The sequence below is a fragment of the Gobio gobio genome, assembly GCF_949357685.1.
Source record: "Gobio gobio genome assembly, chromosome: 4".
NCBI classification, from domain to species: domain Eukaryota; kingdom Metazoa; phylum Chordata; class Actinopteri; order Cypriniformes; family Gobionidae; genus Gobio; species Gobio gobio.
Genome location: NC_137100.1, coordinates 48,671,427 through 48,690,610, shown reverse-complemented (window position 1 = coordinate 48,690,610; position 19,184 = coordinate 48,671,427). Strand labels below are relative to the sequence as shown.

Genomic DNA, 19,184 nt, shown 5'->3' with positions numbered 1-19,184 from the left:
ATGTGGGGCGTGGTACACCTCTATAGTCCAAATCCCATAATCAAACAATATTTCAGTCAGGACCACTCCCCATCCTTATCAGAGCTCCATGAAAAGCTGATGGGGAACAGCAGCAGCTTCTGGGGACAACCTCCTTTTTTTTTTTTTAAACTGGGAGAGCAGCGTAAATCCCCGCATGGAGAACAGAGCATGCATTAAAGGGTTTGTTCACCAAAAAATGAAAATGAAGTCATTTATTACTCACCCTCATGCCGTTCCACACCCGTAACTTCGTTCATCATCTTCGGAACACAAATTAAGATATTTTTGTTGAAATCTGAAGGCTCAGTGAGGCCTGCAGAGGGAGCAAAGCAATTTACACTCTCAAGATCCAATAATGTACTAAAAACATATTTAAATCAGTTAATGTGAGTACAGTGGTTCAATATTAATATTATAAAGTGATGATAATATTTTTGGTGCGCCAAAAAACCCGAAATAACGACTTATATAGTGATAACCGATTTCAAAACACTGCTGCATGAAGCTTCGAAGTGTATCGAATCAGCGGGTCGATTCAGTGGTTCGGAGCGCCACAGTCACGTGATTTCTGTGGGGAATTCAGCAGTTTGGTGGTTTGACACGCAATCCGATTCATGATTCGACTCGCTGATTGGATACACTCCGAAGCTATGAAGCAGTGTTTTAAAATCGGTTATCACTATATAAGTCCTTATTTCGGGTTTTTTGGCGCACCAAAAATATTATCATTGCTTTATTAAATTAATATTGAACCACTGTACTCACATGGACTGATTTAAATATGTTTTTAGTACATTAATGGATCTTGAGAGTGTAAATTGCTTTGCTCCCTATGGAGGTTTCACTGAGCCATCGGATTTCAACTAAAATATCTTAATATGTGTTCCGAAGATGAACGGAGGTCTTACGGGTGTGGAACGGCATGAGGGTGAGTAATAAATTACATTATTTTCATTTTTGGGTGAACTAACCCTTTAATGACAACATAATTACATTGATTAAGTTAAACAAATTTAAGGAGGAGCTGAGGAGGAGGTGGGTTGCAAAGCAGTGTGCAGTGTAAGCAGCCAAGCAGGCAGACTGAACTTAAACTAGGGTTGTGCCGATAGACGATAGTATCGTGTATAGACGTTAGGCAGATAGATCGCCGAAAGCTGAAGCTGTTGGCGATTTCAATTGAATGTAATTTAAAAAATATATTTCCCTTACAGTCGGTCACTACGACGTACGTCGGTAATAACCGACGAATTGGGATCACTTCAGAGAGCCCCTATCAGCTTCGAGAACTTAAGAACAGGCCAATGAACAATTGCCGTGCGAGATTTGCATCTCGCGCTCCGCCCCGCGCCGCGGGTATAAACAGGAAGCGAGAGCACCGCACTGACGTCATTCACTTCGGAGCCGAACCGGCGTTTGAAGTTTACAGACTGCTTCCTGTTTATTCAGCGAAGAGAATTCTACAAGCAAAAGAGAGAAGAGGATCGTGTGCTGGTGTGACGGCGCTTTCCAGCGGGACCGCGAACTCAAAGCTGCGAGGAACAACTGCTGTTATCACAGCAAGAGAGCTTGTTGGTATCGGTGGGTGTTCCTTCTGAGTGCAAACACAGGCTGCACTATCCCCTGTGTGTTGCCGCGGTTTCCCTGGGTGCTTCAGCACTCTCTTAAAAGAGCGTTTCCTCACAAAAAGAGCAACACGGGTGTGACACTGCGTCTTTTTCAAGATGTCATTCCACCCGTGCGTTTCTGGATGCGGTCGTTCCCTCTCGCCCGCTGACGGCCACACTCACTGCATCACGTGCCTGGGCTTACAGCACGCTGAGGCAGCGTTTGTGAATAGCTCGTGTTCTCACTGCGGGAACATGACTATTGCGGTGCTTAGGTCGAGACTCACCTACCTCCGGGAAGGCGGAGTCCCCCTCCCCATACCTCGATCTAGAGCTATCCCTAACCAGGATAGACCTACTTCGACGGATGGCCGGGGTGACCTGAGGATAACGTTCAGGACAAACCCGCCTAGTGTCCCTACGCAGGTCCCTGAACCCTCTCAAGCACCGCTGCCGGTGGCGCCACCGGAAGAGATCGCTGGTCCCGCCCACGGGCGCCCAGTCATCTCTTTCGGAGCGCCCGCGGACGAGCAGATGTCGATCGCAGCATCGGAGGGGGAGTTCCAGTCCTCAGAGGATGAGGATTCAGCTGTACTGCCTCCCTCTGGGAGAGTGGCAACGGCTGAGTCGGACCCTGAGTTGACGGCTATGCTTTCCCGGGCCGCCGAAAAGGTCGGGCTTGTGTGGAACCCTCCACCACGTCCCGAACCTTCTAGGTTGGATGATTGGTTCCTGGGGGGGGGGGTCGCGCTGGTTCTCAGCGTCCCGCCCCAGTGCCATTCTTCCCGGAGGTGAATGAGGAGCTTTCCAGGTCGTGGACGACACCCTTCAGTGCCAGAAACAGACCTGGAGGCTCCTCCCTCCTCACTACCCTTGACGGTGGACAGGCCAAGGGTTACGAGAGGATCCCGCCAGTCGAACGCGCCGTCGCGATGCAGCTGCGTCCGGCGACCGCCTCCGAGTGGCGTGGTGATCCTCGTCTCCCGTCCAAAGCCTGTAGGTTTTCGTCCAGTCTAACTGCGAAGGCCTACAGGTCCTGCAGACAGGCCGCGTCTGCCTTGCATGCCATGGCGTTGCTTCAGGTGCACCAAGCCCAGGCACTCATGGACATGCACGAGGGTAGGTCTGACCCAGAGCTCCTCCGGGAGCTCCGGGCGGTGACGGACCTCGCCCTCCGGGCGACGAAAGTTACCGCCCTTTCCGTGGGTCAGGCGATGTCCACCTTAGTGGTCCAGGAACGGCATCTCTGGCTCAACCTGGCCGACATGAGGGAGACTGACAAGAACCGGTTCCTGGACTCCCCCATATCGTCGGCCGGGTTGTTCGGCGACGCGGTCGAGAATTTCGCCCAGCAATTCTCGGCCGCCCAGAAGCAGACGGAGGCCATCAAACACATCCTGCACCGGCGGCCCGCTGCTGCCTCCACCCAGCCGCCGGCTGCAGCACCTCCGCCTGCCCGTCGCCGAGGACGTCCTCCTGCGGCCGCCCCCGCTCCCACCCCAGCCCAGCAGCAGCCTTCCACCGGCCGTGGGCGTGGAGCCGGTCGCGGGAAGAACGTCCAGCCCGCTCAGGCCGCTGCCAAGCCAGGTGGCAAGCGCCGTCGGAAGAGACCCTGAGACGGGCCGCCCAGAGATGGAGGAAACTGCTCTTCAGGAGATGGCTGCAGCACCACTCCTTCCCCCGGTGGAGGGCCGGGGGAACCCCATTTTTCTTTCTGTTCCGCCACTGGCCCCAGTGCCAGTGGCACCCAAATTCTCAATAAAAGAGCAGTTTCTAACATCTCTGGGTGCCAAGAGAGCGCGTCTGGCGGTATGCGACGCTACCATGCCTCGTACCCCTCAGACACCTCTCTCCTCGCCAACAGGGGGCGTCGGTTGTGCGGACGCACACAAAGTGCCTCCCCACGCTCGCCCGTCCCCTCAGCGGATGCAGGTCGTGTGTCAGACCCAGACCCCTGCACAGACCACTCCCATGTCGTCCTGGGGCCCCTGCGTTCTGCTGCGCTGCCCCGCTCCGGGTACGTCCGTGGTGCCGATGATCCCGCTTGCTCGGTCTCTGGGGGCCTGGCTAGCGCTCCCCAGCCCGTCTCGCTGGATCATCCGCACCATCAGACCCGGCTATGCGATTCAGTTCGCCCGGCGTCCCCCGAAGTTCAGGGGTGTCCACTTCACTTCTATACCGAAGGAGGGCGCCCCCGTGCTTCGGGCGGAGATCGCTGTCCTATTGGCGAAGGACGCGATAGAGCCGGTCCCTCCAGCCGATATGAAGTCCGGGTTCTACAGCCCGTACTTCATTGTACCCAAGAAAGGTGGCGGGTTACGACCGATCCTGGACCTGCGTTACCTGAACCGCTCCCTCCACAGGATGCCGTTCCGAATGTTAACCCAGAAACGCATCTTCAGATGCATCCGTCCCCAGGATTGGTTTGCAGCGATCGACCTGAAGGACGCGTACTTTCATGTCTCGATTCTCCCTCGACACAGACCGTTTCTACGCTTTGCTTTCGACGGACGGGCATACCAGTACAAAGTCCTACCCTTCGGGTTGTCCCTGTCGCCCCGTGTCTTCACGAAAGTCGCGGAGGCGGCCATTGCTCCCATGAGAGAGCGTGGTGTTCGCATCCTCAACTATCTCGACGACTGGCTGATTCTTGCCCAGTCGCGGGAGCAGTTGTGCGAACACAGGGACATGGTGCTCCGGCACCTCAGCCAGTTGGGTCTTCGGGTCAACTGGGAAAAGAGCAAACTCTGTCCCGTACAGAGGATCTCTTTTCTCGGGATGGAGATCGACTCGGTCGCCATGACTGCGCGCCTCACAGAGGAGCGCATCCAGTCGGTGCTGAGCTGCTTGAGTACGCTCAAACGCAGTACAGCGGTTCCACTGAAACATTTTCAGAGGCTCCTGGGGCATATGGCAGCAGCAGCCGCAGTAACGCCGCTAGGGCTGCTCCATATGAGACCGCTTCAGCACTGGCTACACGACCGAGTCCCGAGATGGGCGTGGCACAGCGGGTCCCTCCGTGTCCAAGTGACGCCGAGATGCCGCCAAACCCTCACCCCGTGGTCGGACCCTTCGTTTCTACGGGCAGGAGTGCCTCTAGAACAAGTGTCCAGGCATCATGTTGTCTCCACGGATGCCTCACCCACGGGTTGGGGTGCCACGTACAACGGGCTTGCAGTATCGGGTCTGTGGACGGGGCCCCAACTGCAATGGCATATCAATTGCCTAGAGTTGCTGGCAGTTCGTCTTGCTCTCAGCCGCCTCAAAGGGTCGCTCAAAGACAAGCACGTTCTGGTCTGGACGGACAGTACGACGGCCGTTGCGTACATCAACAAACTAGGTGGTCTACGCTCCCGCCGTTTGTCCCAACTCGCCCGCCATCTCCTCCTGTGGAGTCAGAAGCATCTGAGGTCCCTTCGTGCTATCCACATTCCGGGCCTGCTCAACCGTGCGGCCGACGAGCTGTCGCGGTTGCCAGTGCTTCCCGGAGAGTGGCGACTCCACCCCCAGGTGGTCGAGCTGATTTGGAGTCGCTTTGGGGCCGCACAGATCGATCTGTTTGCCGCCCACGACACGACCCACTGCCAGTTGTTCTATTCCCTGTCCGAGGGGACCCTCGGCACGGATGCACTGGCACACAGCTGGCCCGGGCTCTGTGCAAATATGCGTTTCCCCCAGTGAGCCTTCTTGCACAGACTCTGTGCAAGGTCAGGGAGGACGAGGAGCAACTCCTCTTGGTAGCTCCGTACTGGCCCAACAGGACGTGGTTCCCGGAACTAGTGCTCCTCGCGACAGCACCTCCTTGGCCTATTCCTCTGAGGCAGGACCTTCTGTCTCAGAGACGGGGCACCCTATGGCACCCGCGTCCAGACCTCTGGAAACTCCATGTCTGGTCCCTGGACGGGACGCGGAGGTTCTAGGTGACCTACCGCAAGCGGTAGTCGACACCATCGCTTCCGCCAGAGCCCCCTCTACGAGACGGCTTTATGCGTTGAAGTGGAACCTGTTCGTCGACTGGTGCTCTTCTCGCCGAGAAGACCCCCGGAAATGTTCGATCGGATCTGTGCTATCTTTTCTTCAAGACGGGTTGGAGAGAAGGCTGTCTCCCTCCACCCTCAAGGTATATGTTGCCGCCATCGCCGCAAGCCATGACCTCATTAATGGTGAGTCCTTAGGCAAGCATGATCTGATAGTCAGGTTCCTAAGGGGAGCGAGGAGACTAAATCCTCCTCGCCCTTCTTCTATACCCTCTTGGGACTTGACTCTGGTGCTGACGCACTTCAGAGGGCGCCCTTCGAGCCTTTACAGTCAGTAGAGCTTAAGATCTTGTCTCTAAAGACAATACTCCTGATTGCATTGGCCTCAGTTAAGAGGGTAGGGGACCTGCAGGCATTTTCGGTCGACGAATCGTGCCTGGAATTCGGGCCGGGTGATTCTCAGGTGATCCTGAGACCCCGGCCTGGATATGTGCCCAAGGTTCCCACTACTCCCTTCCGGGACCAAGTGGTGAGCCTGCAAGCGCTGCCTTCGGAGGAGGCAGACCCAGCCCTAGCTTTGCTCTGTCCCGTCCGTGCTCTCCGGACTTACGTGGACAGAACGCAAAGCTTCAGGACCTCAGAGCAGCTCTTCGTCTGTTACGGAGGACAGCAGAAGGGAAAGGCTGTCTCCAAGCAGAGGATGGCCCACTGGATAGTGGATGCCATCGTCTTGGCGTATGAATCCCAAGACGTGCCCTGCCCGCTCGGGGTTAGAGCGCACTCCACCAGGGGTGTTGCTTCTTCCTGGGCGCTGGCTCGTGGCGCCTCGCTGACAGACATTTGTAGAGCTGCGGGCTGGGCGACACCCAACACGTTCGCTAGATTTTATAGCCTGCGTGTAGAGCCGGTGGCTTCTCGTGTGCTCGCTTCCCATAGTCAGCTTCACTGAAGTACCCGTTCTAGTGTCGGCTTGCTGCGCCATACCCTTCCCCTGGAACGGATACGTGCGCTTATTTCTCCAGTCGAGTTCCCCAGGATTGGCGAACCCTGTTGAGTCCTCCGCACCCCTCGGCAGTCGGATGTTGCGGAGCGTCCGACGCCAGGTCTGGCACTCGTATGCATTGGTGGAACTTGTGTCAGGCTGGGTTCCGTATGTCGTGACCCCGACGGCGGTCCCATACGTGTATCTTCCACGGTACAGCTCCCTACGGCGAGCTCGTGTCTTTCCCTTGGCAGAGTTCTCTGCCGTCTCAGTACGGTGTCGTCCCCCGCCTGCATTAGGCCGGGGCCTCCCCTGGGACTCCGTATGATGTGCTGCCCACGGCCAGCCCATACGTGTTTCTCCACATGGTAACTCCCTCCGGGCATGATGTGGCTCCCGCAGCGTCCTTCGGGCACGCTTTCCCAGCGTTATCCAATCAAGTCTGCTGAATGGGTCTTGCGGAACAGCAGTATGACTCTTCTAGCGTGAATCTTCCCGCTCGCTTCAGAACGGGGTCTGAGGGGCTCTCGCTGGGCGCTGGAAGTGGTAGTAACTGTGGCGTTTTCCATAGGGATCCCAATTCGTCGGTTATTACCGACGTACGTCGTAGTGACCGACTGAAAGGGAACGTCTCGGTTACGTATGGTAACCCTCGTTCCCTGAAGGAGGGAACGGAGACGTACGTCCCGTTGCCACAGTTCCTTCCATCACTGCTTGGCCGGTCTCTGGTTCGGCTCCTCAGTGAAAAACGTCAGTGCGGTGCTCTCGCTTCCTGTTTATACCCGCGGCGCGGGGCGGAGCGCGAGATGCAAATCTCGCACGCCAATTGTTCATTGGCCTGTTCTTAAGTTCTCGAAGCTGATAGGGGCTCTCTGAAGTGATCCCAATTCGTCGGTTATTACCGACGTACGTCTCCGTTCCCTCCTTCAGGGAACGAGGGTTACCATACGTAACCGAGACGTTTTCATTATTAAATAAAAATATTATGATCATAGTTATTGTTATTATCATCATTACATTAATTGTACTTATTCTGCTTAGCCTTATTCATATCAACATCAAAGCGTGTGGTGTTTCACTCGCAGGCTATGTGCCGCATACTGCGAGTGCAACACCACACGCTTTTAAAATTTAAAAATGAGTTAGCCTACTCTTCAGTGAAATGTTTTTTTTTAAAGACTACAAAACTACGTGTAGTTTCAGAATTTAATTGCAAGGTGATCAACCTAGCCCTACATTCACAAATTCACATGAGCCATGGCGAAAACGGCATCATCATCAGGCTAAAGCATTTTTTTTTTTTTTTCATAAATGTCAATTTATTTTATACTTATAATAATACAATAACAAATTGCAATGTTATAATTATAGGCTATATAGATCCGAACAGAACAATCAGTCAAAAAGTAAAAGCAGAGTAAAAAAAAGTGGTCATTTGAACTACTCGAACGAACGTTTAAAAAACAATATGAAAATCGAATAGCTCCATAACGGATTGAGAAAAGTGCACGCAATGAGTAATTAGCTGGGTTAGAAATATAACGAAATTATTGTTTGTTTTTTTTAAGTAGAAAATAATATTTATGTAAAGAGATATATATATTAAAATAAAAAGTGCTTAAAGGAACACAACTCTTCTTAAGTGTAGGAGCACAGAGGAGCACAGAGGATGCCGTTTCCATGGCACTGCACTCTGTGCTCACTCACCTGGACAATAAGAACACTTACGCACGCATGCTGTTTGTTGACTTCAGCTCAGCATTCAACACTGTCATCCCAACCAAGTTAATAGCCAAACTTGGAGACCTGGGCATCAATACCTCAATGTGCAACTGGATTTTGGACTTCCTAACTGACAGACCCCAGAATGTTCGTTCAGGATCCACCTGCTCCACATCCATCACACTCAACACTGGTGTACCACAGGGCTGTGTGCTAAGTCCGTTTCTCTACTCCCTCTTCACCGCCGACTGCAAGCCTGTGTATGGATCTAATTCTATCGTCAAGTTTGCGGACGACACAACAGTGATTGGTCTCATCAGCAACAACGATGAGACTGCCTACAGGGAGGAGATCCAGCACCTGGCCACATGGTGCGCTGATAATAACCTGCTCCTCAACACCACCAAAACGAAGGAGCTCATCGTGGACTTCAGGAAGGAGTCAAGAGGCACACACGACACCATCCACATCAATGGAATGGCTGTTGAACGTGTCTCCAGTTTCAAGTTCCTGGGGATCCACATCTCGGCGGACATGTCGTGGACGACCAACACCTCCAGCCTGGTCAAGAAGGCTCACCAGCGCCTCTTCTTCCTGAGGACACTGAGGAAGAATCAGCTCTCCTCGGCTATCCTGGTGAACTTCTATCGCTGCGCAATAGAAAGCATCCTGACCAACTGTGTGGCAGTGTGGTATGGGAGCTGCTCTGTTGCGGAGCGCAAGGCACTGCAGCGGGTGGTGAAAACTGCCCAGCGCATCACAGGGACTCCACTGCCTGCCATCGAGCACATCCAGAGGAAACGCTGTCTGCATCGAGCTCGCAGCATCCTCAAGGACTCCTCTCACCCAGCCCACAGACTGTTTTCTCTCCTGCCCTCCGGCAGGCGTTTCAGGATCCACCGGACCAGGACCAGCAGACTTAAGAACAGTTTTTTCCCCAGAGCTGTCTCTTTACTGAACTCAAACCCCCGCTGATCCACTCCCCTCATATACTGATAACTCTCCTACCTCACATCCACCTTCACTTTGTTACTTGCACTACCGACTCTTTATTACAGTAACAACTGTTTACTTATTCATTTTGCACTACCACACCGTAACTGGATTATGCTCATTTGCACTGCCGACTGTTATTTACAGTACCTACTGTTTACATTTGTATTTTGCACCGTACTTCTAACTGTAATATGCAATCACTTCCACTGCACTTTTACACTTTTTTTCGGATAGCTTCTGTCCATAATTTATTGCACTACCTTAATCCACTGCCATATTCCTCATTTTAGCCTAACATATCATTGTATACCTCTATCTGTAAAATTCTGTTTATAGTAATAGCCATCTGTATATTATATTATATTCATAGTACATATCCACCTGTAAATTCTGTTTATAGTATTAACCATCTGTATATTATTCACTGTACATATTCACCTGTAAATTCTGTTTATAGTAATAACCATCTCTCTATTTATAGACATATTTATATATACTCAGTACATATCCATGTCCTGCACTTATGCAAACGTTGTATATCCTGCACTTGCTGCTATTGCACTTCTGGTTAGACCTAAACTGCATTTCGTTGCCTTGTACTTGTACTTGTGTAATGACAATAAAGTTGAATCTAATCTAATCTAAAAGTGGAAGGAAGCTTTTTTCCCTCATGTGGAATAGGCTATAGAAAGCGCGGATGCATTAGTTGGGTTAGTAAAATAACGAAATTATAGTGTTTATATCGAGTCTATAAAACACGAAAGAACAACAAATATATCGGTGAGAACACTAACAGCAAACACACCGGGACATTTGACTGCAAATCACATTTTTCACAATATTGATTCTTCTTGCAATCGTAATGCAATGGACTGTGGCCTAGATTAAATCTTTAAAGGTTTACACAGTCATATACAATAAATGAGCTTGTACAGCGACAGGAAATAAAAATTAACGCAAAAAACCTGCCTACCATGAGCTTCACTCATGAACCGCTCAGCAGGGAAAATGGCGTGCGTTCAAATCCCGCTCTGACATGACATTTCTCTGTACAATAGCCTACTTGTTGCCATTAAAACACGTAATTAGTTTCACTTTAAATATGATAATGTTATTTTTTTATTTAATTTACGTTGAAAAGTGAACAGGACACATAAGATGCATAATGTCAGAAGACCGGGGTCTTCAATAAGTTCAATAACCCTTTAAAGCCTTTCTTTAAAGTGAATTTCATTTTGTATAAATTGTATCTTAATTTTAATCTATGTTTTATCAACCAAATTGCCCGGATTTAATAAATAATAATTATTATTTATTAAATCCGGGCAATTTGGTTGAAATTGCCCAGATTAGGGTAATTGTCTGTCATAGGGTATTTGCTTAAGCGGATGGACTCCGGAGGAAATATTACCGCTCTTTCAACGCACACACCGCGACAGTCACAATATGACCTCATGTATGTTTTAAAAACATAATTCAACTTATAAATAATACTTTTTAATGGGCCACTTAAAATGTTTATTACAAATAAATTATTAAATTATAAAAATGAATAAAATGAACAAAAATTTGCATTACATTTGCAATCCTTTGAAACCACCCCACTTCCGGTGCCCCTGATAATATCTGTCCTCTGGAACGCTATCGCTTTTCATTTAAAACGGTTTATTTAAAAAAAATTTTTTTTTCAAATAGATGGAATTATATATAAATAATATTCCATTATATGGAATAATAAAAGCCTGCTTCAAATAAATAAAAGCCGGTGACCTTCTGTAGTTCAGGTAAATAAAGGCCCCGGCTTTTATTTGAGTAAATACGGTTATTGCTCCGCCCCGACGCGATAAGATCATGTATCGGCGATCTCACAGGCTGACGATATGGCGATTGGAAAATTAGGCATATCGCCCAACACTAACTTAAACTGTGCTTAAGTAAGGCACCCTATTTGAAAGTTGCCAAATGAGTGCATAGGAATCGGATGAACTGATATGGGCAGGGTTTGAATTTTGCCAATCAGCTCATGACAGCTGATAGCGGAGCTTGACTATGTGGTCTACCTGTTCTAACTCAGAATGCTTGATTTATACACATGTGCATGTACATAATGCATGTGTGTTCAGAGAGTTTTACTTTTTGTGTAATATACTATATAAAAATGTATACTGTTACTTAGCTATATTTGTTTATATAAATTGTTTTAGCATTTAAAAAAATATATATTACAAAGAAACTTTACTTGGGTTTAAGTCTAAGGGTTAAATACAACTTTATACATAAGTGTATGTTTCTAAATCTTTAAATCCCAAGTCCCAAGCATGATTTCCATTTTTTCAAATAACAGTCACAGCATGACATTGTCAACCTAAAGTATTATACAATCTTGGACCAGGAAAGAATGCTGGTTACCAATGTCTACTATAGATATTTACTATTAAAATACCATTTCATTTGAACATTTTTATTTTGTATCATTCTAAAAACATTTGTTGTTACATTGGATGCATACTGTTTGTGAAATTTTAATTTTAAATCTTAATATGCATGTCACTAGGTCCACTTAAAATGTAAATCTATGATTTTTTTCCATGTTTCCTCTGATCCTCTTTGCTCACCTCGATCACAAGATTGGTGGAACATGGAGTTTGGTATCTAAAACCGTTGCTTATTGTCACATGGTGTTTTGGTGATGGTACATGTTCATTGTTCCTTGTTCATGTTTTAGTTTATCATGTTCTTGCTTTGTTTTAGTGTCATGCACTTCCTGGTTTTGTCATGTTTCAGTGTCATGTGAATCCCATGCCCTCATGTGATCTTGTGTCTTGTCCTGTCATTGGTTCATTGTCTCATCACTGTTCACAGGTGTCACTTGTCTTGTCATTAGTCTGTGTGTGTATTTAAGCCCTCATGTTTGCCATGTGTCTTTGTCTGTTATTGACGTGGTAACCCGTTGGTGGTGAGTGTTTCAGGTCCAGTCTGTTTTGTTTAGTCAAGTTTATTGTCAAGCCAAGTTTTGTTTGTTATTTTGCCAAGTGTTTGTTTTATGTTTTGGATTTTGGTAATAAATGCTGCACATGGGTTCAGAACACTTGCCTCCAGTGGATCTATATGTTACAGAATAATAGACCCACCATTATGGACCCAGCAGTTGCCCGCCTTTGTCAAGGCCAGCGTCCCATAGAGGACTATATCAAGGACTTTTTATGTTTCTTGGATTTTTTGCCCCAGGATGAGACCATATGGAAAGGGCGCTTTTGTTATGGTTTGGACTCTGACTTTTCAGCCCTCATGCCCCAAAAGGAACACCCTTGCACGTTTTGGCAATGCATTGATTTTATTTTGTTTCTAAGTGGCTCAGATTGGACGGTAGGAGAGGCAAAGGACTATTATGCCCACGTCCATGCTCCAGCCCACGTCCATGCTCCAGCCCACGTCCATGCTCCAGCCCACGGCCCCGTCCAGGCTCCAGCCCACGGCCCCGCTGTCCCGCCCAAGAGAATTTTTGGGGGGGGGCAGGGGGTACATGGAGGCCATGAAGGCCACGCCTCTGTGGGCCCCTGAACCGCCATTACCGCCATGGCCTGATGAACTGCCGTTACCGCCATGGCCTGATGAACTGCCGTTGCCGCCATGGCCTCCCACGCCTGAGGGTCCAGGTCCTCCCACGCCTGAGGGTCCAGGTCCTCCCACGCCACAGGGTCCAGGTCCGCCCACGCCACAGGGTCCAGGTCCGCCCACGCCACAGGGTCCAGGTCCGCCCACGCCACAGGGTCCAGGTCCGCCCACACCACAGGGTCCAGGTCCGCCCACGCTCCCAGGCCCGGCCATGTCATGTCTGGATCCGGTGCCCCTGCACGGGCCTGGCCCACCATCCCTCCCCCAAGACCGCCCCCCAAGACTTTTTGTTTGAACTCTTTATTATTAGGCCATTGAAGTGTTGGTGTTTGGGCGTCAGGGGCTGCCCATAGAGGGGGGGATCTGTCACATGGTGTTTTGGTGATGGTACATGTTCCTTGTTCATGTTTTAGTTTATCATGTTCTTGCTTTGTTTTAGTGTCATGCACTTCCTGGTTTTGTCATGTTTCAGTGTCATGTGAATCCCATGCCCTCATGTGATCTTGTGTCTTGTCCTGTCATTGGTTCATTGTCTCATCACTGTTCACAGGTGTCTCTTGTCATTAGTCTGTGTGTGTATTTAAGCCCTCATGTTTGCCATGTGTCTTTGTCTGTTATTGACGTGGTAAACCGTTGGTGGTGAGTGTTTCAGGTCCAGTCTGTTTTGTTTATTGTCAAGCCAAGTTTTGTTTGTTATTTTGCCAAGTGTTTGTTTTATGTTTTGGATTTTGGTAATAAATGCTGCACATGGGTTCAGAACACTTGCCTCCAGTGGATCTATATGTTACACTTATACATTCAACCTTTGGGAGATATCATTAGGAAACATGGAGTTAATTTGCACTATCTTTTGAGGCCTGACAAAACTAGAATTTGTATAACCGCATTTTTCCATCTTAAAAAATAATCACTAAATTACAAAACATGCTCTCAGTGTCAAAAGCAGAAAAGTTAATTCATGCATTCATGACCCCAAGGCTAGATTACTGTAAGGCCTTACTGATCATTTGAGTAATCAACCAAAAGTGTCCAATAACAGGAAGTATAAAATAACAGTCACTTGGTCATGCTGACAGTAAGTTTAAAGGGGTGGTAAACCACGATTTCACTATAATAACTTTAGCTAGCGTGTAATGTTGCTGCTTGAGCATAAACAACATCTGCAAAGTTACAACGTTCAAAGTTTAAAGCAAAGGGAGATATTTGCTTTTAAAGAAATCAATTTCTAAGGACTACAGCAAACGGCCAGTAGGCGACTACAGACATTCCTCCAGGGTTGGTGACATCACCAGTCCCAATATTTACATAAACCCCACCTCTGAGAATATTAAATAAGGGGAGGTGAGGCCATTTTGTATCGCGGCGCTGTTGTGGTATAGTTAGGCTGGAGTGTTGTTGCCGCGATGCCGAGGAAATGCTGTTATTTTCATCTGGATTGCAGGTCTGGGGTACTTGCTTTGTTCAGCCTTCCTTGGGACGGGGGTGCGTTGCAGAGCGTTTAACATACAACATGTTATATGCATGTGTGTATGAGATAGAGGGGAACAGGCGCGCGCGGGGCTCCCGCTGCACATCTCATGGAGGAAAACTTCCACAATCTTCGCAAGTTCAATGCCGGATATGCAATGAACGGCTTGTCCTGAAAGCTGGATTTACAAACAGAAGCTGTTTACGGGCCACGACCTGTAAGTCTGATTTATTTTTCATCTATGTGTTTTCCTGTAATAGGTTGTAGCAAGGAAGTAAACAGATGACAACGCTGTTCTGCAAACCAGTCTGTTAAATGCTCATTCATACTTAACGTTATCCGACGAACACCTAACGTTACAAACACCTAACGTTAACATCTCAACAGCGAACTTGGCATTAGTGTAAATGATTCTTTGATTAGAGCTTTTATGTATTGTTTATCTACAGGCATGCTAAACATGGTTCTGTGTGTGATTTGGCTACTATAGTAAAGCCAGTGTTTAGTGTTCGTTTTGAGTTAATAGTTCTTGCCACAGATATTTGGCTATAATCGTTCTAAAAATACAAAAGTAACAGTGCCATTCAGTAGCGATCACTGTAGATCCACAGTCTTTACTCTTGAGGAATGAACAGGTTCTGCTCGATCATCTTCACTAAAATGTTCTGGGTCTGATTCGGGCTCAGATTGGTATGGTTTTATTGACGCCATTGTTTCTAATACTGACCAAAGCACAGCCTCCAGGTAAGGGGCGTGGCGTTTCCGATAAACGTGCACTGCGGTTAGCGAATCACAACACACTGGGCCAGCTAACCAATCTGAGCCCATCGCATATTTTTGAGGGACTGGCTTCATACAACCCGGAAAGCATCAGACCGTTTTACAAGGAGGGACAGAGCAGTGTAGAATAAAGGTCAAATATATGAAAAATAATGCAATTTTTTAAAAACGAAGCATGAACACATGTTACAGTGCACCCCACAAACACAATCAAGCCTTCAAAAGAATGTGTTTTACCACATCTTTAAATTTGCACTGTTGTCATGTGCTCAATGTATGTATGCTTCTGTGAATGTGCTTTTGTATGTGTAAGAGTACGTTTTGAGCATGTGTTTGTTTCAGGTGATGCATAAACAGTGACGGTACTTACTTAAGGCAGATTCCTTGATCTTTGTAACTGAAACAGATATATGGTTAGAATTCTGAATGGTCACAATACATTCTCCAATTCAGGAATAAGGGATATGTATGAGTATCAGTAATACTGTTTCCCGATGAAAGGCGCTGTAGTGGCGCTATTCTTTAAAGACTCACCAGGTGACATTTATGAGTTCACCGTGGCGTGAATTAGAAAAAAACGATAAAGTAAAAAATAAACAAATAAAAAAAGTGTTTTTATGTTATGAATTGTGTATGAACTGCTTGGTCTAGGCTGATTTATAAAAAATAATTCATGATTCAATTAAAACATTTAGGATTAATGAGTAAAGTAATCAATGTTAAGACAGAGTATCCCATGCATTTCTAGACTAATTATTAACTGGTTAGGCTTTAGAGAAATATTCTCAAGATTGTTTTGATGGGTGTTATCACACACAGTCGAAAAACACTCACCTGAATGAGGTGGAGGTGTAGCCCAAATAAATGAGTCTGTGAGGAAACACAATAACAGATCATGAATAGGCCTAAGTGAACCAGATCATATCTTTTCTCAATGGAACTATCAGATTGAACACAAATATACACAGAATCCTTTGAAATATTTAATTGTACGGATAAACTAGAAAAATAATCCCTCACACCCCTCAGACTTTGCAAATAATAAAAAAGTAATTAGTTATTAACATTGTTATGTGAACAGTGCAGAAATAAAGAATAACCCCAATTATCATATTACTTAAATCACCAAAATAATTGATATGGTTGTAAATTAAGAATACTCTTACAGACAAATAAATTATAGATAAATAAAATAAAAAATACTGTCACTGTACAAAGTAACATGTCAACCTAAAAAAAAAAACAATAGACAGGTTTCTGTGCAATGTCATCACAGAGATGAGCGCACAAGGGGGCAAAAAGCATAGAAACAGAGATGACACGGACCTGTTGTGCTGTAAACTGCACTAACCGCTAAAAAGATGGATTTAACATTTAAAAAGGGAAATGCATTATATATCGTCTGCGATAATATTGTAATTGTTGTTTTAACGATGTGCGATCTGACATTATCGAGTCTATCCCTCACAAACACCCAGAGAATGCATGCACTCACTTCGTAATTAACCATTTTTGGTTCCCACGTTCTGTGCTTACTGGGTAGTCTTGTAGATTGTCTTGTCTTGTAGACTAGTGCGGGTGCACATTTAGAGTGCATAGTGATTTAGTCTATACTTATATCATTAAATATAGTTAATAAATATCACACGAAGAGTGCAGTTTTTCTCCAGGTATCAGCATTATAACAAATGTGATATTGATTTTATAGTTTAATATTAAGTGACTCACATTTTAGAAACCATATAGCCTGTTTTTGCTCTATTTTGCCAACGTAAATAGTTCAAAACAAAGCCACAGTACTGTAATTGCATCTCTGAGCAACACACAGAGGTGTTTCCTTACTGAATGAATCAGCTTTTTTGAATTAATCAGTTGAATCAATGATTCAATGACTAAGATAGATTAAAGGGTTAGTTCACCCAAAAAAGAAAAAAAGAAAAAAAGAAAGTGCATCTATATCCATCATAACTGCTCCACACGGCTCCGGGGGGTTAAAGGATTAGTTCACCTCAAAATAAAAATTTCCTGATAATTTGTAAACATTGGGGCGGCGGTACTTGGATGGCATTGAAAATATCCATATTTAAAACTTCATAAAGTAAAATTTCTAAATTCCGGCGGACCGTCTTCTGTATTCAGACATTGCACACCAGTTACGCCCGTCAGACGTAGCGTAAGCATTTTGAACTGCGAGAGGCGTTACACTTTTTCTGTAAGTTGAATACAGAAGACGGTCCGCTGGAAAATTTACTTTATAAAGTTTTGAAAGATATTCAGGACATTTTTTTATATAACTCTGATTGTGTTCATCTGAAAGAAGAATGTCATATGCACCTAGGATGGCTTGAGGGTGAGTAGATCATGGGTTAATTTTCATTTTTGGGTGAACTAACCCTCAAATGCTTTGTTCCTGATCCTGAATGAATCAGCCGTTTGAATGAATCGGTTGAATCTCAATGACTCACTCATTTACAGTGACTTGCTGCTTAATTTCAAATTTAAAGTGCCTTTTCATGTTTTAAATCATTTCAAATATCAATATTCAACGTTTTATGTTTAAAACAGCAAAACGTCTCGGTTACGCATGGTAACCCTCGTTCCCTGAAGGAGGGAACGGAGACGTACGTCGGACGTACCGACTAATTGGGATCACTTCTGGGAGCCCCTATCAGCTTCGAGCTATCTAGAACCGGCCAATGAACAATTGGCGTGCGAGATTTGCATCTCGCGCCCCGCCCCGCTGCGGGTATAAACAGGAAGAGAGAGCGAATGCACGCTGTTTTTCACTGAGGAGCCACACGTAGTGGCTCGACCTGCAGTGATGGTACAGCAACTGTGGCGACGGGACGTACGTCTCCGTTCCCTCCTTCAGGGAACGAGGGTTACCATACGTAACCGAGACGTTCCCATTCAGTCGGTCACGTTCGACGTACGTCGGACGTACCGACGAATTGGGATCCCCTATGGAAAACGCCATAGTTACTACCACTTCCAGCGCCCAGCGATGAGCCCCACGGACCCCGATCTGATGCGGGCGGGTAGGTTCACGCAGGGAGAGTCCAAGCTGCTGTTCCGCAAGACCCATTCAGCTGACTGTATTGGATAACGCTGGGAAAGCGTGCCTGTGAGGGCAGCTGCGGAAGCCACATCATGCCCAGAGGGAGTTAACATGTGGAGAATACACGTATGGGCTGGCCGTGGGCAGCACAACATACGGAAGTCCCAGGGGTGGCCCCGGCCAATTAGGAGGGAGACAACACGTACCTGGGACGGCAGAGGAACTCTGCTGAGGGAAAGACACGGGCTCGCCGTAGGGAGCCGTACCGTGGAAGAATACACATATGGGACCGCCGTGGGGGTCACTACATACGGAACCCAGCCTAACACAAGTTCCACCAATGCATACGAGTGTTAGACCTGGCGTCGAACGCTCCACCACGTCCGACTGCCGCGGGTTGCGGAGGACTCAACAGGGTTCGCCGTTCCGGGGAACTCGACTGGAGCAGAATAAGCGCACGCATCCGTCTACCATAGGGGAGGGAATGGCGCAGCAAGCCGACACTAGAACAGGCATTTCGGTGTTACTGACTATGGGAAGTGAGCACACAGGAAGATACCGGCTCTACACGGAGGCTATAGAATCTAGCGAACGTGTTAGGTGTCGCCCAGCCCGCAGCTCTACAAATATCTGTCAGCGAGGCACCACGAGCCAGCGCCCAGGAAGAGGCAACACCCCTAGTGGAGTGGGCTCTTAACCCGAGCGGGTAGGGCACGTCTTGGGACTGATAAGCCAAGACGATGGCATCCACTATCCAGTGGGCCATCCTCTGCTTGGAGACAGCCTTTCCCTTCTGCTGTCCTCCGTAACAGACGAAGAGCTGCTCTGAGGTCCTGAAGCTTTGCGTTCTGTCCACGTAAGTCCGGAGAGCACGGACGGGACAGAGAAAAGCTAGGGCTGGGTCTGCCTCCTCCGAAGGCAGCGCTTGCAGGCTCACCACTTGGTCCCGGAAGGGAGTAGC

At 47.4% G+C, this 19,184-nt stretch overlaps 1 protein-coding gene across 2 annotated transcripts in view; it reads right to left on the bottom strand.

Moving 5' to 3' along the window:
• LOC307124500 (globoside alpha-1,3-N-acetylgalactosaminyltransferase 1-like) overlaps window positions 1-19,184 on the bottom strand; it is a 73,107-nt gene that overhangs the window by 11,950 nt on the left and 41,973 nt on the right. Inside the window, exons 2-3 of one of the 2 annotated variants that reach the window (XM_079813732.1) lie at window positions 16,000-16,035; window positions 15,536-15,562 (exon numbers count right to left, since the gene is read on the bottom strand). The exons of the other annotated variant lie outside the window; for it this stretch is intronic. Coding sequence (XP_079669858.1) covers window positions 15,536-15,562; window positions 16,000-16,035 — 63 coding nt within the window. The remainder of the gene's footprint in view (window positions 1-15,535; window positions 15,563-15,999; window positions 16,036-19,184) is intronic. 2 annotated transcript variants of the gene reach the window in all.